General features: G+C 39.9%; 1 protein-coding gene across 7 annotated transcripts in view; it reads left to right on the forward strand.

The window, feature by feature from the left end:
- Nucleotides 1–25,476, forward strand: part of LOC109567081 (ATP-binding cassette sub-family C member 4-like) — a 166,198-nt gene that overhangs the window by 58,323 nt on the left and 82,399 nt on the right. For all 7 annotated transcript variants that reach the window (XR_011569622.1, XM_070799882.1, XM_070799885.1 and 4 more), the window contains exons 14-20: nucleotides 44–140; nucleotides 10,468–10,665; nucleotides 12,875–13,015; nucleotides 13,758–13,795; nucleotides 14,444–14,538; nucleotides 20,718–20,864; nucleotides 24,771–24,850. Coding sequence is in view for 6 of the 7 variants with exons in the window: in XM_070799882.1 (XP_070655983.1) it covers nucleotides 44–140; nucleotides 10,468–10,665; nucleotides 12,875–13,015; nucleotides 13,758–13,795; nucleotides 14,444–14,538; nucleotides 20,718–20,864; nucleotides 24,771–24,850 (796 nt within the window). In the remaining variant the exon portion in view is untranslated. The remainder of the gene's footprint in view (nucleotides 1–43; nucleotides 141–10,467; nucleotides 10,666–12,874; nucleotides 13,016–13,757; nucleotides 13,796–14,443; nucleotides 14,539–20,717; nucleotides 20,865–24,770; nucleotides 24,851–25,476) is intronic.

Consider the following 25,476-nt stretch of genomic DNA (forward strand, 5'->3'; position numbering starts at 1 on the left):
TCCATTAATGTGCTTTTGCTTCCTGTGCCTTTTACATTTGTAGGTGTGTTCATCAGGCCTTGAAGGAGAAGATCACAATTTTAGTCACTCATCAGTTGCAATACCTAAAAGATGCAAGTCAGATTCTGATGTTGAAAGATGTAAGTAATTTCTAGAAGTCTGTGGAATTGCTAGCCCTCAGGTGTGTTGAAGAACAAAACTCCCCTCAGGTTACTCTCCTGGGTTCATGGTAAACGCCCTCTTCTCCCTCAGTTTTTTGCCCCTTTCTTCCCAGAGCTGGTGTTCATGCCTTGGAGGATGAACCTAAAGCTCTGTAGAAATGTCACTATTACATTCTAAGCCATATAAACCCTTAAAGCGTATAAAAGTGCAACCACAGGGTTATTGAATCATCACTGTCCTAATGAAATTTGTTAAAGATAATGATACAGTTTTATTTAGAACTTTTTTATTTTCCTCTTCCATGACTTAAGTCAAGTGTATCACTTAGAGATTCTAAGATCTGTTTGTATCCAGGTAATTGTCATACATAGTTTGCCTCAAGAGCATATTCCAGGGGAGGAGCTAAGATGGCGGAGGAATAGGACGGGGAGACCACTTTCTCTCCCAAAATTCATCAAAAGAACATTTAAACGCTGAGTAAATTCCACAAAACAACTTTTGAATACTGGCTGAGGACATTAGGCGCCCAGAAAAGCAACCCATTGTCTTCAAAAGGAGGTAGGAAAAAATATAAAAGAGAGAGGGATGGAGCTCAGTCCCAGGAAGGGAGTCTTAAAAAGAGAGAAGTTTCCAAATACCAGGAAGCACTCTCACTGCTGAGTCTGTGCCGAGCCTTGGAAGCACAGAGGGCAACATAACAGGGAGAAAAAATAAATAAACAATTAAACCCCACAGATTACGAGCCCAACAGTAACTCCCCCAGCGGAGAAGCAGCACAGGCGCCTGCACCCACCACTAGCAAGCGGGGGCTGGGCAGGGAGGTGCGGGTTGCATCGCTTAGAGTAAGGATCTGGCCTGAATGCCCCGAGCGCTATCTGAACGAACTAATTTGGGCTAGCAAACCAGACTGTGGGATAACTACCACGCGAAAAGCCTGCCCTAACCTAAGACACCGCCAGGCCCACACACGAAACAAAGGACTGAACAGAGATAGCCAGCAGCAGACCATCCCCCTCCGGTGACAGGCAGCCAGAGCCGGAAGGGGGCAATTGCAGACCCAGAGAGACATTATCTACAAAACTATAAACAGGCCTCTTTGCTAACTAAGACTTCTTGGGGTTCTAGATGGTCAACATCCGCCTGAGAAGGTGTGCCAGTTGTACACCCAGAAAACCGAGCGGCGGGGAGGCAGTAAATCGCAGCAACCATGCTCGCCAAACACCTTATCACCTGAGCTGCTTGGACCTGGGAAGGGCACAAAACGCAGGTCCAACCGAGTCTGCACCTCTGAGGACTACCCAAGTGCTTGAACCTGAGCGGCTTAGACCTGGGAGGTGCAAGCAGCCCAGGGCCAGCTTCAGATGGTTCCCGGTGGAGCAACCTACAGCCTGAGCAGTGTGGGCAGGGAGGCTATAAGCATCGTGAGTGGGGGGCAGGCCCAGTGTGGCTGAGGCACTGCAAGCACACACCAGTATTATTTGTTTGCAGCGTCCCTCCCTTCCCACAGCGCGACTAAACAAGTGAGCCTAAAAAAAAAAAAAAGGTGTCCACCACCGCCCCCTTTGTGTCAGGGTGGAAATCAGACACTGAAGAGACCAGCAAACAGAAGAAGCTATAATAGAGGGAACTGCCTTGAAAGCGACAGGCAAGATTAAAACCCTGTCATTAGTACCGACTACATAGGAAGGGGGCTATAGATCTTGAGAAATATAAGCCGGACCAAGGAAACAGCCAAAAATGAACTGACCCCACAATACCGACAACAACACCAGAGAAAGTCCTAGATATATTTTTACTATTTTTACAATCATTCTTTTTTTTTTTTTTTAAAGATAATTCTATCTTTTTTTTTTAATGTTTTTAAAAATTTTAAGCCCTCTATTACTCCTTTAATTTTCACTTTTATAACCTACTATTACTTTGCAAAAAAAAAAAAAAAGACCCTATTCTTTTAAAAAGCAAACTTCATATAGATATTTTTTATAATTTTTGTGACCTTGTTTTTTTTTTTTTCTCTTTTTCTCATTCTTTCTTTCTTTTTTTCTTCTTTTCTTTAACATTGTATTTTTGAAATTCCAAACTCTACTTCTAGATTTTTAATTTTAGCTTTTTGGTATTTGTTATCAATTTTGTACCTATATTTTATATATATATATATATATATATATATATATATATATATATATATGTTTTGTAGTAACTTTGGGCAGCCTGTACATTGGTATACATTTCATCCAGATGCAATTCGGTACTTTTATGCCCACAGCTTCCCTGAGAGTGCAATTGAAAGTAGACAGGGAATCTACCTGATAAAGAATTCCAAATAATGATAGTGAAATTGATCCAAAATCTTGAAATCAAAATGGAATCACAGATAAATAGCCTAGAGACAAGGATTAAGATGCAAGAAAGGTTTAACAAGGACCTAGAAGAAATAGAAAAGAGTCAATATATAATGAATAATGCAATAAATGAGATAAAAAACACTCTGGAGGCAACAAATAGTAGAATAACAGAGGCAGAAGATAGGATAAGTGAATTAGAAGATAGAATGGTAGAAATAAGTGAATCAGAGAGGAAAAAAGAAAAATGAATTAAAAGAAATGAGGACAATCTCAGAGACCTCCAGGACATTATTAAATGCTACAACATTCGAATCATAGGAGTCCCAGAAGAAGAAGACAAAAAGAAAGACCATGAGAAAATACTTGAGGAAATAATAGTTGAAAACTTCCCTAAAATGGGGAAGGAAATAATCACTCAAGTCCAAGAAACCCAGAGAGTCCCAAACAGGATAAACCCAAGGTGAAACACGCCAAGATACGTATTAATCAAATTAACAAAGATCAAACACAAAGAACAAATATTAAAAGCATCAAGGGGAAAACATTAAATTTTTTGTTTCTTAAGTAGACTGGATGAAAGGAAGCAAGGGTAGTCTCTTCTCAGAAAACAACAAATAACACACAAGGGAATTCCCATAAGGATAACAGCTGATCTTAACTAACTTAACTTAACTAATCCTAATCCTAACTCTTCAGGCCAGGAGGGAATGGCAAGACATACTTAAAATGATGAAAGAAAATAACCTACAGCCCAGATTATTGTACCCAGCAAGGATCTCATTCAAATATGAAGGAGAAATCAAAAGCTTTACAGACAAGCAAAAGTTGAGAGAATTCAGCACCACCAAACCAGCTCTCCAACAAATACTAAAGGATATTCTCTAGACAGGAAACACAAAAAGGGTGTATAAATTCAAACCCAAAACAATAAAGTAAATGGCAACAGGATCAATAATTACCTTAAACGTAAATGGGTTGAATGCCCCAACCAAAAGACAAAGACTGGCTGAATGGATACAAAAACAAGACTCCTACATATGTTGTCTACAAGAAACCCACCTCAAAACAGCGGACACATACACACTGAAAGTGAAGAGCTGGAAAAAGATTTTCCATGCAAATAGAGACCAAAAGAAAGCAGGAGTAGCAATACTCATATCAGAAAAAATAGACTTTAAAACAAAGGCTGTGAAAAGAGACAAAGAAAGTCACTACATAATGATCAAAGGATCAATCCAAGAAGAAGATATAACAATTATAAATACATATGCACCCAACATAGGAGCACTGCAATATGTAAGACAAATGCTAACAAGTATGAAAGGAGAAATTAACAATAACACAATAATAGTGGGAGACTTTAATACCCCACTCACACCTATGGATAGATCAACTAAACAGAAAATTAGCAAGGGACCACAAAATTTAAAGGATACAATAGACCATTTAGACCTAATTGATATCTATAGGACATTCCATCCCAAAACATTGAATTTCACTTTTTCTCAAGTGCACACGGAACCTTCTCCAGGATAGATCACATCTTGGGCCATAAATCTAGCCTTGGTAAATTCAAAAAAATTGAAATCATTCCCAGCATCTTTTCTGACCACAATGCAATAAGATTGGATCTCAATTACAGGAGAAAAACTATTAAAAATTCCAACATATGGAGGCTGAACAACACGCTGCTGAATAACCAACAAATCCCAGAAGAAATAAAAAGAAATCAAAATTTGCATAGAAACGAATGAAAATGAAAACACAACAACCAAAAACCTGTGGGACACTGTAAAAGCAGTCCTAAGGGGAAAGTTCATAGCAATACAGGCATACCTCAAGATACAAGAAAAAATTCAAATAAATAACCTAACTCTACACCTAAAACAACTAGAAAAGGAAGAAATGAAGAACCCCAGGGTTAGTAGAAGGAAAGAAATCTTAAAAATTAGGGCAGAAATAAATGCAAAATAATCAAAAGAGACCATAGCAAAAATCAACAAAGCCAAAAGCTGGTTCTTTGAAAGGATAAATAAAATTGACAAACCATTAGCCAGACTCATCAAGAAACAAAGGGAGAAAAATCAAATCAGTAAAATTAGAAATGAAAATGGAGAGATCATAACAGACAACACAGAAATACAAAGGATCATAAAAGACTACTATCAGCAATTATATGCCAATAAAACGGTCAACGTGGAAGAAATGGACAAAGTCTTAGAAAAGTACAACTTTCCAAAACTGGACCAGGAAGAAATAGAAAATCTTAAGAGACCCATTATAAGCACGGAAATTGAAACTGTAATCAAAAATCTTCCAGCAAACAAAAGCCCAAGTCCAGGCGTCTTCACAGCTGAATTCTACCAAAAATTTAGAGAAGAGCTAACACCTATCCTACTCAAACTCTTCCAGAAAATTGCAGAGGAAGGTAAACTTCCAAACTCATTCTATGAGGCCACCATCACCCTAATACCAAAACCTGACAAAGATGCCACAAAAAAAGAAAACTACAGGCCAATATCACTGATGAACATAGATGCAAAAATCCTTAACAAATTTTTAGCAATCAGAATCCAACAACACATTAAAAAGATCATACACCATGACCAAGTGGGCTTTATCCCAGGGATGCAAGGATTCTTCAATATCCGCAAATCAATCAATGTAATACACCACATTAACAAATTGAAAAATAAAAAACCTATGATTATCTCAATAGATACAGAGAAAGCCTTTGACAAAATTCAACATCCATTTATGATAAAAACTCTCCAGAAAGCAGGAATAGAAGGAACATAAATCAACATAATAAAAGCTATATATGACAAACCCACAGCAAACATTATCCTCAATGATGAAAAATTGAAAGCATTTCCTCTATAGTCAGGAACAAGACAAGGGTGCCCCTTTCACTATTACTATTCAACATAGTTTTGGAAGTTTTGGCTACAGCAATCAGAGCAAAAAAAAGAAATAAAAGGAATCCAAATTGGAAAAGAAGAAGTAAAACTCTCACTGTTTGCAGATGACATGACCCTCTACATAGAAAACCCTAAAGACTCCACCAGAAAATTACTAGAACTAATCAATGAATATAGTAAAGTTGCAGGATATAAAATCAACACACAGAAATCCCTTGCATTCCTATACACTAATAATGAGAAAATAGAGAAATTAAGGAAACAATTCCATTCACCATTGCAATGAAAAAAATAAAATACTTAGGAATATATCAACCTAAAGAAACTAAAGACCTATATATAGGAAACTATAAAACACTGGTGAAAGAAATCAAAGAGGACACTAATAGATGGAGAAATATACCATGTTCATGGATTGGAAGAATCAAATAGTGAAAATGAGTATACTACCCAAAGCAATTTATAGATTCAATGCAATCCCTATCAAGCTAACAATGGTATTCTTCACAGAGCTAGAACAAATAATTTCACAATTTGTATGGAAATACAAAAAACCTCGAATAGCCAAAGCAATCTTGAGAAAGAAAAATAGAACTGGAGGAATCAACCTGCCTGACTTCAGGCTCTACTACAAAGTGACAGTCATCAAGACAGTATGGTACTAGCACAAAGACAGAAATATAGATCAATGGAACAAAATAAAAAGCCCAGAGATAATTCCATGCACATATGGACACTTTATCTTTGACAAAGGAGGCAAGAATATACAATCGATTAAAGATAATCTCTTTAACACGTGGTGCTGGGAAAACTGGTCAACCACTTGTAAAAGAATGAAACTAGAACACTTTCTAACACCATACACAAAAATAAACTCATAATGGATTAAAGATCTAAATGTAATACCAGAAACTATAAAACTCCTAGAGGAGAACATAGGCAAAACACTCTCCAACATACATCACAGCAGGATCCTCTATGACCCACCTCCCAGAATACTAGAAATAAACAAATAGGACCTAATTAAACTTAAAAGCTTCTGCACAACAAAGGAAACTATAAGCAAGGTGAAAAGACAGCCTTCAGAATGGGAGAAAATAATAGCAAATGAAGCAACAGACAAACAACTAATCTGAAAAATATACAAGCAACTGCTACAGCTCAATTCCAGAAAAATAAATGACCCAATCAAAAAATGGCCAAATAACTAGACATTTCTCCAAAGAAGACATACAGATGGCTAACAAACACATGAAAAGATGTTCAACATGACTTATTATCAGAGAAATGAAAATCAAAACCACAATGATGTACCACTTCACGCCAGTCAGAATGGCTGTGATCCAAAAGTCTACAAGCAATAAATGCTGTAGAGGGTGTGGAGAAAAGGGAACCCTCTTACACTGTTGGTGGGAATGCAAACTAGTCCAGCCACTATGGGAAACAGTGTGGAGATTCCTAAAAAAACTGGAAATAGAACTGCCATACACATCAGCAATCCCACTGCTGGGCATACACACTGAGGAAACCAGAATTGAAAGAGACACGTGTACCCCAATGTTCATTGCAGCACTGTTTATAAAAGCCAGGACATGGAAGCAACCTAGATGTCCATCAGCAGATGAATGGATAAGAAAGCTGTGGTACATATACACAATGGAGTATTACTCAGCCATTAAAAAGAATACATTTGAATCAGTTCTAATGAGGTGGATGAAACTGGAGCCTATTATTCAGAGTGAAATAAGCCAGAAAGAAAAACACCAATACAGTATACTAACGCATATATATGGAATTTAGAAAGATGGTAACAGTAACCCTGTATACGAGACAGCAAAAGACATATTGATATACATAGAACAGTCTTTTGGACTCTGTGGGAGAGGGAGAGGGTGGGATGATTTGGGAGAATGGCATTGAAACTTGTATAATATCATATATGAAATGAATCACCAGTCCAGGTTCGATGCACAATATTGGATGCTTGGGGCTGGTGCACTGGGACGGCCCAGAGGGATTGTATGGTGACGGAGGAGGGAGGTGGGTTAAGGACAGGGAACACATGTATACCTGTGGCGGATTCATTACGATATATGGCAAAACCAATACAATATTGTAAAGGTAAAAAATAAAATAAAACAAAAAATTAAAAAAAAAAAAGCATATTCCATTAGCACCAGAAGCGAGGTTAGGTAGCTGAGCACCCGGGTCAGAGACATCCTCTCTGCTGGTGTCTCCAGTCTCTGGTCTCCTTGCACAAGTCTCTATGTGCCGGATACGTATCGGAGCCTTTGCAGCAGGAGGACAAGGCCCTGCCTTCACAGGGCTCCTGTTCTCATGGGGAGGATGTGACAAAGAAGGTGACATCCTTGCCTCCCTGAGGAGCTGGTGCCTCACGGGGTCTGAGTGACATGATCTTGGTGGCCACAGAGTCACCTGGGGGAGGGGGTCTGAGACAGGGGGTCTTGAGGAAGGAGCTACCTGGCAGGTTGGAGGAACAGCAGGAAGACCAGGGGGTCTGAGGAAAATGAGCAGGGGCATGAGTGGGAGCTGGTCTCCAGGCAGTGGGCAGCGAGCCCAGAAGTGGGATGGAAGTCTTGGATCTTCCAGAGCAGAGGAGGGATGTGGTCTGATGTGGGAGTTAAGAGATTTCTCTGATGGTCACTGGAGGGGTGACCAAGCAGTTAGGAGTCTTAGTAAAGCTGAGAAGACAGAAGTGTGGGCTCAGGCTAGAGTATTCATTTCTAGAGCTGCCGTAACCAAGTACCTCAAGCTGGGTGACTTAAAACAAAAGAAGTTTATTGTCGCCCTGTTCTGGAAGCTTCAAGTCCCAAATCCAGGTGCTGGCAGGCCCGGCTCTCCCTGAAGGCTCCAGGGGAGAATCCTTCCCTCCAGCCTCTGGTGTTCACCGGCCTTCCTAGGTGTTCCTTGGCTTCCAGTTGCAGTGCTGTGGTCTCTGCCTCTGATGTCACATGTCCATTGTCCCCGTGTCAGTCTGGGTCTCTTCTGTTCTCATAGCAACATCAGTCTTACTGGCCTTAGGGTCACCCTGCTCCACTGTGATCTCATCTTAACTCGGTTACATCTGCAAAGACTATACAAATAAGGTCATGTTCACAGGTGTCATGTTTGAACACATCGTTTTGAGGAGGAGGCACCATCCCACCCACAACTCCTAGCATGACTAGGGGTGGGATGGAGATTAGTGAGAAGCTTTCAGACTTGGTGGTCATTTGATGCTTCATTCCTTGGCTCATTTACCTCTGGGTCTCAGCACCTTTGTTGTTAACCTATGAATGTTCCACAAGCCCTTGGTCAGATCCCTGATTTTTGAAATGAATCTCTGCTCCAAGAAAGATTATTAAAATACAGAACCCCTGCCTCTCTGGAAGCACTTCCATGTGTTAACTCCTCTCCACTCCTCTAGAAGTCGGGGGAGAGGCTAAGGTTTCTCAAGCTTGAGAGCAGTTGATTTCATGTGCAGAGGGGGTGATTCTAGTGTGTAAACCCGTGTTGACAGTGCAGTGTTATGAGCACAGGATCAGTGGCAGGGGAATAACCTATTTAGCCAGTCCCTAGATATTTTGGGGTCCCCTTATTGCTTCCTTTGAGGACACTACACCCAATTTTAGTACTCACAAAACAGCTATTTGCCCCCTGGTGAGCACCCCTGCATGAGTTGGAGTTCATCTTTACTGTTTGTTTGGTCCCTCTGTTCACAGCAGATGGGGAATGGCTGTCCTTTCATCCCCCCAAGAATTGTCAATGCTTGACCATTGAGTGAAATTTCTATCTTTATACCACCAGTCATTTCACTGTGCATACGTATTACAAATTTGATGTGGTGATTTCATTAAAGAGGTGTGTGAATTTTGCCTCCCGAGTGGAACAAGACCTGATATATCCTGCATAATTTTCTAGTTTTTCAGTATCAGATGGTACCCAAAGGCTTCCCTGCATTTCTCCCAGTAGACCCCCTCAGGGGAGAGGGTGAGAGGGGTCCCAGCGAGGGTCCTGGCCAGTTCCCTCCACTTGAGCTGCCTTAACCACAGCTGCTTTCATTTGATGTGTTTTGCATGCTGAGATTTTTTTTTTTTCCCCCTGATGTTTTTTTCGCTACTGAGTGAATAAGCTGAGTCTGGTTTCATGGGGTCAGAAAATAGCAAAATGTCTGCACATTATTTTATGTGACTTTGTAAGGGAGGGAAACTGCAAGGAAGTGTCACATGTGTTCAAAGAAAATTATTTGATTGGATGTAGCTTAAGCAGTTACCTGATTTGGGGAAGCCTAGTTGGCTGCTTGTGGTTGGTTGTTCCTAAGTTTTTTCTCAGATCTGAGTACATTGATTCTGGCTTAGGTTTGGGTTTGTGGGCACAGACCTCCAAGGCTTCAGAGCCACCCCAGCCCCATGACTTCCTTGTTTAATTACTTTAAAAAGTGGAATATTGAATTTTCAGTTGGGAACTTGCTGAGTGTGTGGGGGCAGTTGTAGAGACCATGGAGAGGCCTCTCATGGATTTTCTGTCCAGGGCTGGTTTCTATTATCCCCGCCAGGCACATGATAGTGTGACAGTGACAGTGGTCAGTGAAGATTTAATGAGAGACTCTTACCTGTATGCAGATGTACTTGTGCCCACCTCTGGGTTAAGTTTAAATTTCTTTCCTGGAATTGTCACATGAGGCTTCTCTCAATTCCCATGTTATCTAAAAAGACTGTGCTGATCCTGCCACCAACCTCCATGCTTCTTCCTTCCCTAAGTGCCCATGGTAGTCATGTCAATGGCCTCCATTTTTAACACATGAGCACACCTTTCTTTCACATCCCCAACACCTAACACAGGGATGAGGTTTGGCAGAGAACCCAATTATCAGTTCTGTACTGAGATGACTGAATTAGATTTCTCAACAAGAATTCTAGAACCAGGGATTATTTTTTTCAAGAATATTAATTTAAGACAAAATAGCTTTTCTTGATTAGTATTTAGGTTGGTTTAATATTATCAAATATAAATTAATTCCTCTCAACTTTTTATTTCAGGGGATAATGATAGAAAGAGGAACTTACTCTGAGTTCCTGAAATCCGGGATAGATATTTTTTCCCGTTTTGAGAAGGGGAATGAGCAATCTGAACCATCTCCAGTTCCAGGAACTCCCACTGTGATCTCTGAGTCTTTGGTTCAGTCTCTCCAGTCTCCCAGACGCTCATTGAAAGATGCGGCTCCAGAAGACCAAGAAGTGAGTTTCTCATCCTGCAGTGTGCCCGGGTCTGTCTGCTCTTGGTGGTCTCACGGACCTTCAGTCTGCTCTGCTCATGACTTCTTCATTTGTCCGAAAGTAGACCCTAAGGTTCCCAAAGTCTTGTTCCATGGAACTGATAGAAGAGCATGAAGGAATCAAGCCTGCTCGGGGTTCCCCTTTGAGTGTAGGATGGAGACATCAGCAGTGGGTGCACTGCTATAAATTTCTGAGTGAATGTGGCTCACACTGATTGAGAACTCTTCAGTTAACCATAGTTACATCCTACTCATGTTGGTTGGCCCCAGTTTCCCTTATACATCCCAAGGCTTAATGTGAAGACCCCCTTAGACTGAGTCCTGCTGTTGCCACGTTAAATCAGCTACTTTTCCTGTATGTTGGAATGTTCTAGCACTCAGGTGACTGATGGTATTATTTTGCCTCAGTGTTAGATGGTTTGTGATAGGTCAGAGATAACATGTGCAAAGGACCTGACACATGGTAGACACTTCAGTGTTAGTTCCCATCCTCCTTTCTTACCCTTCAAGACTGAGAACCACATCTTATCGACCTTGAATCCCCGTGGCCAGGAGAGAGCCAAGGACACACTAGGCTTCTGTGACTCTACAACGCATTCTAAATCCTCCAGAGAGAAATGCACTAGATCCCGCTTAAAAATATACACAGATATTCCTTGATATGCAAACCCAGGAGCCTGGAATGATTCTGATTCATTTTCTAAACTCAAGAATCACTCTCTGAAATTTAGGAACTAAATAGATTCAGATCATATGCTTGCAACGTGCTATGTAACTCTAACTCTCTGTGAACTCAGTTTACTGTATTTGGCTAGTGTTTTGAGTCCCAAGTATGTTTTATGTTTCTATCATTGAATGACACAAGTCATCTGGAGGGATACATTAGCTCCATATCATTTTGTGTGTTATTTTAGAGGAAGTTTCTGCATTTATACATTAATTGATTTTGTTGTGTGTGTGTTGAGAGTCATGTTCTATTTTAAGGAAAGCTCCCCAACAGTGAATAACCTCATGTGAATGATGTTTGATTATTTCTCATAGATTCCTATGAGTGGGATGGCTGGGTCCAAGGGTAAACACATATGTGGTTTGGCCAGATATTCCCACACCCTTCTCTATAGGAGATAGACCATCCTGCACTCCTATCAGTGTATGAGGTATGTCTGTTTCCCACAGCTTTGCAGAGGAGGACATTGTTGAACTCTTGAAATTTGGGGTTCATTTTCATTTTATTTTTCTCAATATAAATGTATTTATTTTAATGGGAGGCTAATTACTTTTTGTATTGGTTTTGCCATACATCAACATGAATCTGCTACAGGTATACACGTGTTCCCCATCCCGAAACCCTCTCTCTCCTCCCTCCCTATACCATCCTTCTGGGTCGTCCCAGTGCACCAGCCCCAAGCAACCAGTATCATGCATCGAACTTGGACTGGTGATTTGTTTCATATATGATATTATACATGTTTCATTGCCATTCTCCCAAATCATCCCACCCTCTCCCTCTCCCACAGAGTCCAAAAGACTGTTCTATACATCTGTGTCTCTTTTGCTGTCTCGCATACAGGGTTATTGTTACTATCTTTCTAAATTCCATATATATGCGTTAGTATACTGTATTGGTGTTTTTCTTTCTGGCTTACTTCACTCTGTATAATAGGCTCCAGTTTCATCCACCTCATTAGAACTGATTCAAATGTATTCTTTTTAATGGCTGAGTAATACTCCATTGTGTATATGTACCAAAGCTTTCTTATCCATTCATCTGCTGATGGACATCTAGGTTGCTTCCATGTCCTGGCTTTTATAAACAGTGCTGCAATGAACATTGGGGTACACATGTCTCTTTAAATTCTGGTTTCATCGGTGTGTATGCCCAGCAGTGGGATTGCTGGGGCGTTTGGCAGTTCTATTTCCAGTTTTTTTAGGAATCTCCACACTGTTCTCCATAGTGGCTGGACTAGTTTACATTCCCACCAATAGTGTAAGAGGGTTCCCTTTTCTCCACACCCTCTCCAGCATTTGTTGCTTGTAGACTTTTGGATCACAGCCATTCTAACTGCCATGAAGTGATACCTCATTGTGGTTTTGATTTGCATTTCTCGGATAATGAGTGCTGAGGTTCATTTTTTAAAATTCCATTTCTCACTGCTCTTTTTCCCTTTTAGACTGAGAATATACAGGTTGTACTACCTCTAGAGTACCATTTGAAAGGAAAAGTTGGTTTTAAGACCTTTAAGAATTACTTCACAGCTGGTGCTTACTGGCCTGTCATCATCTTCCTTATTCTAGTAAACATAGCAGCTCAGGTACGTAAGGGAGTTTATTTTGATTTGTGCACTCAGTTATTTATATTGTATTTTATAATTCTTTTAATATATTTGTATTAAGAGATTTATCTCAAAGACTTGGCTCATGCAGTTGTGGGCCTAGCTTGGTGAATGTGAAATCAGAAAGGCAGGCCTGCAGACTGAAACCTCAGGTGGGAGCTGACCCTGATATCTTGAGACAGAATTTCTTCCTCCTCCAGGAAGCCTCAGATTTTGCTCTTAGGGCCTTTGTCTGACTGGATGAGGCAACCACAGTATTGAGAGTGATCTCCTCTATTTAGGTTCTGATGATGGATGTGAGCCACATTCACAAAATACCTTCACAGCAACATCTAGATGAGTATTTAATTGAATCACTTGAGACTGGCGCAACCAAGCTGACACCCAGAACTGACCATCACTGTACCTGACAAGCTTTTTGCTTTCCAAAATCCCAACATTTGTTTTGTTATTACTGACTTTGGAGTCCACTTGGATTTGCATTGAAGTACATTATATTTGGGGAGCAAAGTCTTCTAGGGAAAAGGGGATTTCTTTTAAATATATTAACATGTAAGATGCCCTCCCCTGACCTGTGGTCCTCTGGGGTGTGGGGCTTGGCACAGACCTGAGCCGGAAGGAGCATCTCCATGTTCTGGAGCCTTTCTGTCCTCCATCCTAGTGAGCAGGGTGTGAGGCTCAGTGATGTCAATGTCTGAGTGACTGCTGTTTCCTGCTCCAGGTTGCCTACATCCTGCAGGATTGGTGGCTTGCATTCTGGTGAGTGATTTCTGGCCTGACCCAAAGAGCTGTGAAGTCTACACGAAGCCTCACTTTCCCACAGACTCAGGGGGGGAGATGGGGCTTGTTCAGCCTCCTCTTCTGACCCTCACGTAGTTTCCCTGAAGAAAGATGAAAGTTACTGTGGGTGGTATTGATCCCCCTGTGGTCTCTCCCCATGTCCCTCCCTTCAGCAGCTTCTTTATAGAAAAAAAAATTTTTTTGAACTTTTAATATTGTAGTGGGAGGTGGCCGATTAACAATGTTGTGATCGTTTCTTTTGAATAGTGAAGGGACGCAGCCATACATATACATTTATCCATTCTCCCGCAAACTTCCCTCCTGTCTGCCACGTTATTATAACATTCAGCAGAGTTCCATGTGTTATACAATAAGTCCTTGTTGGTTACCTGTTTTAAATCTAGCAGTTTGTGCATGACCATCCAAACTCTCTAACTGTCCTTCCCCTCGGCAACCACAAGTTCATTTTCTAAGTCTGTCTTCACAGAAAATTTTGAAAACTGAAAGTCGTGATTCATATTTTTCCAGCATAATATACATTTCTTGAGTTGAGGTAATTTTTTGGTGATATCTGTGTAAACTCTATGTATATCTATAGTGTAATATTTAAAATTTTCTGTTCCATAGGGCGAATGTACAAAGTGACCTGTATTTTGGGGGATATTTGAAAGAAGATGAAGATGTAGTATTTGTGCTGAACTGGTACTTAAGAGTTTATTCAGGTAAATTTGAGTCATCTACTCTAGAATACCAGAGTTTAAGGTGCTTACAATGAGTCTGTGTGAGCAATGAGGGCTTTCAGAGTAATTCAGTAATGTCTTAATAGATTAAATATCTGAATTGCATTTACTCTATGAATTAATTAGAATAATTATTTTAAAAATCTACTAGGGGTTGCATAGAGTCGGACACAACTGAAGTGATGTAGCAGCAGCAGCAGAAGAAGAAAAATTTGGATGAAGACTCTTAACTTGTTCCATAATGAATTTTTGTACTTAAGCCAGGATTGCATATTGAGAAAATCAGCCACTGGAAATATGTAGCTACTATGTATTCTAGTAGGTGCTTTAGCTAAATCTTATAACATTATATGGATGGGCAGATCAGATCAGATCAGATCAGTCACTCAGTCTTGTCTGACTCTTTGCAACCCCATGAATCCCAGCACGCCAGGCCTCCCTGTCCATCACCAACTCCAGGAGTTCACTGAGACTCACGTCCATCGAGTCAGTGATGCCATCCAGCCATCTCATCCTCTGTCGTCCCTTTCTCCTCCTGCCCCCAATCCCTCCCAGCATCACAGTCTTTTCCAATGAGTCAACTCTTCGCATGAGGTGGCCAAAGTACTGGAGTTTCAGCTTTAGCATCATTCCTTCCAAAGAAATCCCAGGGCTGATCTCCTTCAGAATGGACTGGTTGGATCTCCTTGCAGTCCAAGGGACTCTCAAGAGTCTTCTCCAACACCACAGTTCAAAAGCATCAATTCTTTGGCACTCAGCCTTCTTCACAGTTCAACTCACATCCATACATGGCCACAGGAAAAACCATAGCCTTGACTAGACGAACCTTTGTTGGTAAAGTAATGTCTCTGCTTTTGAATATGCTATCTAGGTTGATCATAACTTTCCTTCCAAGGAGTAAGTGTCTTTTAATTTCATGACTGCAGTTACCATCTGCAGTGATTTTGGAGCCCCCAAAAATAAAGTCTAACACTGTTTCCACTGTTTCCCCATCTATTTCCCATGAAGTGGTGGGACCGGGTGCCATGATCTTTGTTTTCTGAATGTTGAGCTTTAAGCCAACTTTTTCACTCTCCACTTTCACTTTCATCAAGAGGTTTTTGAGTTCCTCTTCACTTTCTGCCATAAGGGTGGTGTCATCTGCATATCTGAGGTTATTGATATTTCTCCCGGCAATCTTGATTCCAGCTTGTGTTTCTTCCAGTCCAGCGTTTCTCATGATGTACTCTGCATATAAGTTAAATAAACAGGGTGACAATATACAGCCTTGACGAACTCCTTTTCCTATTTGGAACCAGTCTGTTGTTCCATGTCCAGTTCTAACTGTTGCTTCCTGACCTGCATACAAATTTCTCAAGTGGCAGATCAGGTGGTCTGGTATTCCCATCTCTTTCAGAATTTTCCGCAGTTTATTGTGATCCACACAGTCAAAGGCTTTGGCATAGTCAATAAAGCAGAAATAGATATTTTTCTGGAACTCTCTTGCTTTTTCTATGATCCAGCGGATGTTGGCAATTTAATCTCTGGTTCCTTTGCCTTTTCTAAAACCAGCTTGAACATCAGGAAGGGGATTACAAATGAATTCCACCCTATGGTTCAGGTTGTTCCAATTCTTTCTGAATAAACAGACTTGTATTGATCTTGGATGAAATCCTCTGGCTGCATGGGCCATAAATAAAAGCATTATTCCCTCCCAGGTATGCAAAGCTCCTCTTTCCACACTGCTCATCTCTTGGGCTTCACTAATAACTTGAGAAGCTAAGCAGGGGAAGTCCAGTGTCTGGAATTAGGATTCCTTCTCTTTCTTACCCTTAGATTACAGTGTTCCCTCCTCCCCAACTGTGTGATTAATTCAAAATTTGGCTTGCCAGACTAATATTCACTATTAACATGAATTTCTCTATTCACAAGAATATTTAGAATATATATAGTAAAGCATTACATACTATTTAAAGGATGTCTTTAACAAAAATTTTAAATGCTTTCTTTATCCATTCATCTGTTGATGGACATTTAGGTTGCTTCCATGTCCTAGCTTTTGTAAATAGTGTTGCTATGAACACTGGGGTGCATGTGTCTTTTTGAATTATGGTTTTCTCAGGGTATATGCCCAGTAGTGGGATTTCTGGGTTGTATGGTAGTTCTATTTTCAGTTTTTTAAGGAACCTCCATACTGTTCTCCATAGTGACTGTAGCAATTTACATTCCTACTAACAGTGCAATAAGATTCCCTTTTTCCACACCTTCTCTAGCATTTATTGTTTGTATATTTTTTGATGAGAGCATTATGACTGGTGTGAGATAATACTTTATTAGAGTTTTGATCTGCATTTCTCAAATAACAATATTGAGCATCTTTTCATGTCCCTCTTGACCATCTGTATGTCTTCTTTGGAGAAAGGTCTATATAGGTCTTCTGCCCATTTTTTGATTGGGTTTTTTTTTTTTTTCTTTATATTAAGCTGCATGAGTTGTTTGTATATTGTGGAGATTAACACCTGGTCAGTTACTTATTTTGTAATTATTTTCTCCCATTCTCAGGGGTGTCTTTTCATCTCATTTATGGTACATATAGACACTGGATCGGGGGAGGGGGGCTCTCCGGGTAGCTCAAATGGTAAAGAATATGTCTGCAAAGATGGAGACTTGAGTTTCATCCCTGGGTCAGGAGGAGCTCCTGGATAAGGGAGTGGCAACCCACTCCAGTATTCATGCTTGGAGAATTCCATGGACAGAGGAGCCTGGCAGGCTACAATCCATTGGGTTGCAAAGAATTGGACAGGACTGAGTGACTAACACACATGTAAACTGGAATGTTACTTATCCACAGAAAGGAATGAAATTGGGTCATTTGTGAGATGTGGATGGACCTAGAGTCTGTCACACAAAGTAAAGTAAGTCAGAAAGAGAAAACACACAAAAAAAATACTTGTATTAATGCATACATTTGGAATCTAGCCTCTTCACGTATCACTGCCTTATCATGGTGAAGGGGCTTGTGTAACTCAATGAAACAATGAGCTATGCCATGTAGGGCCACCTAAGACGGATGGATCATAGTGGAGAGTTCTGACAAAATATAATCGACTGGAGGAGAGAATGGCAAACCACTCCATTGTACTAGCCATAAGGAACCCATGAACTGCATAAAAAGGCAAGAAGATATGACACCAAAAGACTAGCTCCCCAGGTCAGAAGGTGTCCAATAAGCTACTGGGGAAAAGCAGAAGACAACTACTAATTTTCTGAGTCATAGAGAAAGCAAGGAAATTCCAGAACAACATCTACCTCTGTTTCACTATCTAAGCTAAAGCCTTTGACTGTGTTTATCATAACAAACTATGGAAAACTATTAAAGAGATTGGAATACCAGACCATCTTACCTGTCTCCTGAAAAACCTGTATGCAGATCAAGAAGCAACAGTTAGAAACCTGTATGGAACAGCTGATTGGTTCAGGATTGAGAAAGGAGTACAACAAGGTTGTTTATTGTCACCCTGTTTATTTAACTTATACATAGAGCACATCTTGTGAAATGCTGGGGTAGATGGCTTACAAGCTAGAATCAAGATTGCTGGAGGATATCAACCTCAGATATGTGGGTGATAGCACTCTAATGTCAGAAAGCAAAAAGGAACTAAAGAGCCTCTTGATGAGGGTGAATAATGAGGGTAAAAAAGCCAACTTAAAACTGAATATTAAAAAAAAAAAAAAAAGATCATGCATCTAGTCCCATCACTTCATGCAAACAGAAGGGGAAAATGTGGGGTCAGTGACAGATTTCCTCTTCTTAGGATCTAAAATCACCGCAGATGGTGACTGCAGCCATGGAATTAGAAGACAATTGCTTCTTGGCAGGAAAGCTATGACAAACCTCTACAGTGTGTTAAAAAGCAGAAACATCACTTTGCCAACAAAGGTCTGTATACTCAAGGCTATATCCTTTCCAGTAGTCATGCACGGATGTGAGAGCTGGACAATAAAGAAGGCTGAGCACTGAAGAATTGATGCTTTAGAACTGTGGCACTAGAGAAGACTTGAGATTGAGAGTCCCTTGGACAGCAGGGAGATCAAACCAGTCAGTCTTAAAGGAAATCAACCCTAAATACTCATTGGAAGTACTGATGCTGAAGCTGAAGCTCCAATACTTTGGCTTCCTGATGTAAGCATCTGACTCACTGGAAAAGACCCTGATGCTGGGAAAGGTTGAAGGCAGAAGGACAAGAAGGTGACAGAGGATGAGCTGGTTGGATGGCATCACCAATTCATGAACTTGGGCAAACTCTGGGAGATGGTGAGGGACAGAGAAGCCTGGCGTGCTGCAGTCAATGGGGTTACGAAGTGTTGGATGCGACTTGGCAACTGAACAAACAACAACAGCAACATGGAATCTAGAAAAAGGGTACAGATGATCCTATTTGCAGGGGATGACTAGAGTCGTAGCTGTAAAGAATAGATGTGTGGACACAGAGCAGGAATGGGGAGGTGAGGGAAATAAATTGAAAGATTAGGATTGACATATACACACTACCATGTGTAAAACAGATAGCTAGTGGGAAGCTGCTATGTTGCACAAGGTGCTTAGCTCAGTGCTCTGCAATGACCTAGAGGAGAGGGATGGGGGCAAGGGAGGTCCAAGAGGGAAGGGATGTATGTATACATATAGCTGATTTACTTTATTGAACAGCAGAAACTAACACAGCATTGTAAAGCAACTATACCCCAATATATTTTTGTAAATAAGTAAAAATTTAAATATCCTCACAGGAAATGCTTGTGAAAGCTTTCTGCAAAGAGTAAGTTATGTAAAAATCCACTCATTGAAATTTGGTATTTATTTTATTAATCACTTGATAAGAAGTTTGAATCTACCAGCTGTTTACCTTCTGAATTGGTGGACAATGAGGCCTTAAAGAAGAAGGAAGGGATTCTGTTACACATTCATATAGGATTGTGGGCTAAGGCAAATGCCTGTTGGTGGAATTCAGGAATTTAAGCAGCTTTCAGTATTTAAATAACACTGATATGGCAGCTAAATGGAAAAAAGTACTTGATGGAATATATATTGCTGAAGTTATCTCCATTCAATATAGCATTGTGAGTTGAAGAGATGTTTGGAGGGCTATTTTTATTTTTATATGCATAGTAGTGCTCATTTATATCATTGATAATACATAAATTTAAATGATTAATTTATTTATAAATGCTTTGGGGTGCTATTAAATAGTGAGAGATTAGTTTATTTTGTTTAGATTATCTCATGTCAAAATATAATTTGTAGTTTCTTGCAGTTCAGTTATTTAAGAGATTGTCCACTTGCAACCTAACATGGTATTTTCATGCTCTTTATATCTACTTGGGCATAGAAGTAGCTACTTTATTTTTAATATTTTTAATTTTTATTAATTTTTATTATACTTGCTTTCCAATGTTGTGTTAGTTTCTGTTGTACAGCCAAGTGAACCATTGAACATATATCCTTTTTTTGGATTTCCTTCCCAATTAAGTCACCACAGAGAATTAAGTAGAGTTCCCTTGTAAATTGCAAGGAAATGGTAGATCATTTCTCCTTTTCCCCGTTAATTCATGTGCTGGTAGCAAAACATTGGAGAAGGGAATGGCAACTCACTCCAGTATTCTTGTCTGGAAAATTCCATGCTTAGAAGAGCCTGGGGGCTACAGTCCATGGTGTTGCAAAGAATATGACTTGACTGAGCAACTAACACTTTCATTTTTACCAAAGCATACCTTTCTTTCAAATTATGGGACATGTTGTAAATAATGAGATTTGAAATGTGGAGAAAGGAAGATCTTCTAGTTGTATAATTATCTGTCTTATAAGTTTTATTGGAACTTGTAATTGAATTAGGCAAGCCTAGAATCAAGCTGCAGTTTACACATTTTCCCCCATGTTGTTTCCATTTAGTGGGAAGAAAACAGTGATTTTTATATTTTTCTTTTAAATGTACTTTTTAAAGCATTAAAATCTTACAGAATTTACTTTATATATATATATTTTAAATTCTGTATATATGTAAATCTCTATATGAATTTTATTTATAGAATAAAATGCACAGTATCTTTCTAAACTGCCTGCCATGCTTTAGCATGCTTAAGGATCAGACAGAGATCTTGTGCTGAGTGATGTTTCTTTATTTCAGGGTTAACTGTGTCTACTGTCCTTTTCGGTATCACAAGGTCTCTGTTGATATTCTGCATCCTTGTTAATTCTTCACAAACTTTGCACAAGATAATGTTGGAGACCATTTTAAGAACTCAGGTATTGTTCTTCCATATAAATCCAATAGGTAAGTCAGACACCAAATTTCTTAATGAATATGTCTTGTTAACACATTACATGCCTATTTACATTTTCATATTTGAAAATTCAAGAGATGCCTGGAAGAAAATCACTGTGTATGTTTATTCATTTTCTACAAAAATCTTCACAAATAATTTTTCCTACCAGAGAATATCTGAATATAGGAGCATATAAGCCTTTATTCCAATTTATGCATGTCTGTAAAAATATATGAATGTTTACTTTGCAGGATGATTTAGGAGTCCAATGAAACACCCAACAAATGATGAAAATGTGTTGAAATGTTTTTGACTAGTTGTTAAAACGTTGGCTATGTTACATAATGTTAAGCTAACTAAGAAGGACCATCTTCCAGGAACGTCTCTACAGAAGACAAGCTGTGTGTTTCTTTCTTTCATTGCCCATTCATTTCTAGGACCACAGAGCTCTGACATGCACTCATATTTTGAGTTTTACCTAAATGGTAATGTAAAATTAATTAAAATACAAGATCAGTGAAATGTAAGCATCCTCTTCAATAAAATTAACTGTCTAGTTTTACAATGGACTTTTGATTACATTAAAGATGTCTTGTGGTACCTAGCAGGAGGATCTTCATTATTAAGTAAGAAACACTCTTACTTAGGTTGGTTTCCCAACCTTACTTAGGAAGGTTTCCAGTGGTTGGTTCCCATACCCTGAGGCCTTCCACCTGTCTTGCTTCTGAAGGTGGCCTCCTGACCTGGGTTTCTATGAAGAGCTAGTTCATCAGCACACATACCACTCTGCTCAGTTGGTTAGACTTGTGCTGAGGCCCAGGGTGGCTTTGCTTTTGCAGGTCATGATTGACAGGGCCTGATGAGGCAAGGATGTGACTGGAGAGAGGACAGCAGTAGCCTTGGCCTGGCCATCAACTAGCTGCACAATCAAGGCCAAAGTAGGTAGATACTACGGGGCAGGCAAATCTCCAGGCAGGATGTTGTAACGGTTATAAGTATGGACTCTGGAGCCAACTTCCTGAGTTCGGTCCTGGAGATAGTTACTAATAGTAATAGCCAGTTATAGTTATTTTAATACTTATATGTTAGTTATTTAATTTCTCTGTGTCTCAGTTTCCTTACCTATAAAATGAGGATACTATTCACATCCTTAGCAATATCTTGATGTTGTGGGCATTAAGCAGGTTAATATATTCACAGCACTTAGCACAGGATCAGTGCCTAATGAACCTAAGTGAGGATGTTGACATGGTGTCTGGGAAATTCCCCTCCTGTGAAATGGGATTAACCACTGCCCTTCCTGTTTCACAAGACTGTTGTGAGGATTAAATAAGGCTGTTTAGTGCAGCATCTTGTGTACATTTATTCAACACATGTTCTTTAATCCAAGCACTGTAAGGAGAATGGTAAACTGCAGAGGCCCACACAATCTCATCTTATTACAAAACTGGAGTGAGGAAGTGATTGGAAGTTGTTGCTATTATGGCTGTGAACTAGCTCTACTTTTCTTGCTAATGGGGAACCTACAGTTGTAAATTTGGGAGCATCAAATGGGACTGTTATCAGTTATAATTTATGTTATCACAGCCTCTGAGTGCTTGTGACCACTGTTAACCAGGCTCTTGATGACCTGTAGGCATCTCCAAATGCTGATTTATTATTCAAGGATTTGGAACAAAGTTTAAATCTTTAAGGTCACTAATCCTAGAGCAGCAGGCATACCAGTGTGTATCTTGTCTCCCGCTCCTGTGTCTATTATCAGAACTTCATCCCTTCAAGAAAATAGAAGCTCAAATAAGTACAGCAAAGTTAGGCCCTAAGGTTTAGGGGCATTGGTTTTTTACTCTTTTAGTAGTATATTAAATTTAATTCTTTCCTGTGTTTATTTTCAAATGTAGAATTTGTGATAGATTGTCTTTGTTTCTGGTATGTGATGGCATGAAGAGAGAACCACGTAGAGTGGTATTACTTGTTACCAAGTTCAAGCTCGCTCTGCTCGCCTCACAATGCTGATAAGTCTTAACAGATGACGTGTTCATGCAAAGGAAAATGACTTTATTTGGAAACTTGGCAGACTTAGAAGATGGCAGACTGATGTCTCAAAATAACCATCTTATTGGAATCTGGATGCTTGGTTCTTTTATAGAACAGAGAGGAGAGAAGGCGAGGAAGTAAAGTCAAAAGGCCATTTATCTTGCACAATAAGAGGGTATTTGTTCATTTTTTTTCTTTTCTGCAGCCATTCACAGGTGGTGAGAGTCAGATTGTCTCCCTGTAAGCTGAAAAAAGCCATTTTCATTTAACATCCAGACAGAAGGGCAGGGTTCCCTGACCAAAGCAATGACCAGCAGTGGTCAAAGAAACACATCCAGCATGGAGTCAAAATTGGCTCCTCCCTGTTACAGTTCCTTTGATTTGCACCTCCCCTGTCTGGGGCCAGTGTCCTGTTCTTTTTCATCCTGAGTCTCCTCAGGGTGCAACACCCTTGCAGGGGTGGCTGCAGAGTCCTGATGGTTACAGCATCCTTTGTTTACTGATGTGACATGTGACATTTTTAGTTTATGCCAGATATTTACTGGAAATTTCCATATCCCCATATTGCAGCCTTAAGGATATACTATTATTGTGGATTCTGAGAAGGCAAATAAAATCAATGATAACTGATTCTTAGTCATTTAGTAATATTTCTGTTTTCCTGCCTACATCCCTGTGGTCTTAGATGCTTATTCGTAAGTCTGGGCTTGTCATACCTGGTATACCTCTGAAAACAGTGACTTATTAAGCCAGTAGTAAACTCACAACCTAGAAATGGCCACAATCCAAAATTTCGCAAAATGTGAGGTGCTGTGTGCCATCTGGAGGGAAAAAAATTACAAAGAGGTTATAATTATGTTTATTTAGAAAGTATCACTTGGCAAAATTAATCTTGATAATTAAAGCAAAATTGTTGTGACAATTAGGATTAACTTAGGTATTTTGCAATTGTTTATTTACTGATTTAACACTTGGAGTGAGCCTTAGATGGGATGGCTCTAAAGGGAAGGAACATTCTCAAATCCACCAACTCTTCCTGATACTGCCACAAGATCCCACAATTCTTTTAAAAATCAGGGCTCAGTTTCACTTCCCCACCCATTGCCATTTGGTGGTATTTTTGTTTCTCTTTAGGTATCATCCTATTTTGTCTTTCTTTTTGTCACTGACATTGGCTTATTTTATATGAATTTGTAATATATTAACTTTGTTGTTTTACCGCTAAATTGTGTCCTACTCTTTTATATTCCCATGGACTGCAGCCTACCAGGCTCCTCCATCCATGGGATTTTCCAGGCAAGAGTACTGGAGTGGGGTGCCATTGGGTCTATTGGAGACCTAATAACCTCAATGTATAGAGGTCACCTGGAAAACACTGAATAAATTTCTCAGGACCAATATTTTTTTAAGGCTATATCTCTGAAAGTCACAATGGAGATCTGTACTGAGTCCCTAGGGAAGCCCAATATATTAAATATTTAATACATATACTTTATTTTTTTTTAAGATTTATTTATTTATTTTTAGTTGCATTGGGTCTTTGTTGTTGCATGTGGGCTTTCTCTAGTTACAGCAAGCAAGGGTTACTGTTCATTGCAGTGACTTGGCTTCTCATTGTGGTGGCTTTTTCAGTTGCAGAGCTCAGGCTCTAGGCACATGGGCTTCAGTAGTTGTGGCGCACAGGTGTAGTTGCTCTGCAGCATGTGGAATCTTCCTGGACCAGGGATTGAACACATGTCCCCTATAATGGGGATACTGTACCACCAGGGAAGACCTGAAATACATATTCTTCAAAAATATTGTTTTTATTTGTTCATGAATTGTTTCTCTTAAAGTTCCTATCGAGCAAATGAGTAATTTCTCATATCCTGTTCTTGCAGGAACAATTTTGAATCGTTTCACCAAAGACATTGGGCATATGGATGAGTTACTGCCCCTGATATTTCTTGATTTCATCCAGGTAATGTATCAGTCCTGTCAGAGTTCTCACAGGGAAGAGCAGAGTGCCTGTTTCTCAAGGATTTTTCACAGGGGCTGAGGGTGGGCCTTTCAGCCTGGCAGTGTGTCCTGTTATCCTCAGTAAATGCTGTGTTTGTGAGAAAGAGGTGCAGTTCTGATTGGGAGGGTGAATTAACATAAGTAACCCCTGAGGCAAGAGTGTCTATACAGTCACGTCAAGGTTGGTCTGAAACAGTGACATGCTGGGTAAGTGGTTCTCCCTCTGCCTTCCAGGTGTCTGGTGTGGATTCCCTTTACTGTGGGCACATTTCATAATATGGAAATAATACCACTCATGGAAAGATAGCCTAGATTGACAAAATTATGCATTGTATTGGGTTTCCCAAGTGTCTCAGTGGTAAAGAATTCAGCTGCCAATGCAGGAGATGCAAGAGATGTGGATTTGATACCTTGGTTGGGAGGATGCCCTGGAAAAGGAAATGGCAACCCATTTCAGTAGTCTTGCTGAGAACATTCCATGGACAGAGGAGCCTGGTGGGCTATAGTCCATGGGGCTGCAGAGTTGGACACAACAGAGCACGAGCATGATGCATTGTACTCCCACAGGAGACAAGTATTTGTTGCACC

The sequence above is a fragment of the Bos indicus genome, chromosome 12, assembly GCF_029378745.1.
Source record: "Bos indicus isolate NIAB-ARS_2022 breed Sahiwal x Tharparkar chromosome 12, NIAB-ARS_B.indTharparkar_mat_pri_1.0, whole genome shotgun sequence".
Classification (NCBI taxonomy): Eukaryota; Metazoa; Chordata; class Mammalia; order Artiodactyla; family Bovidae; genus Bos; species Bos indicus.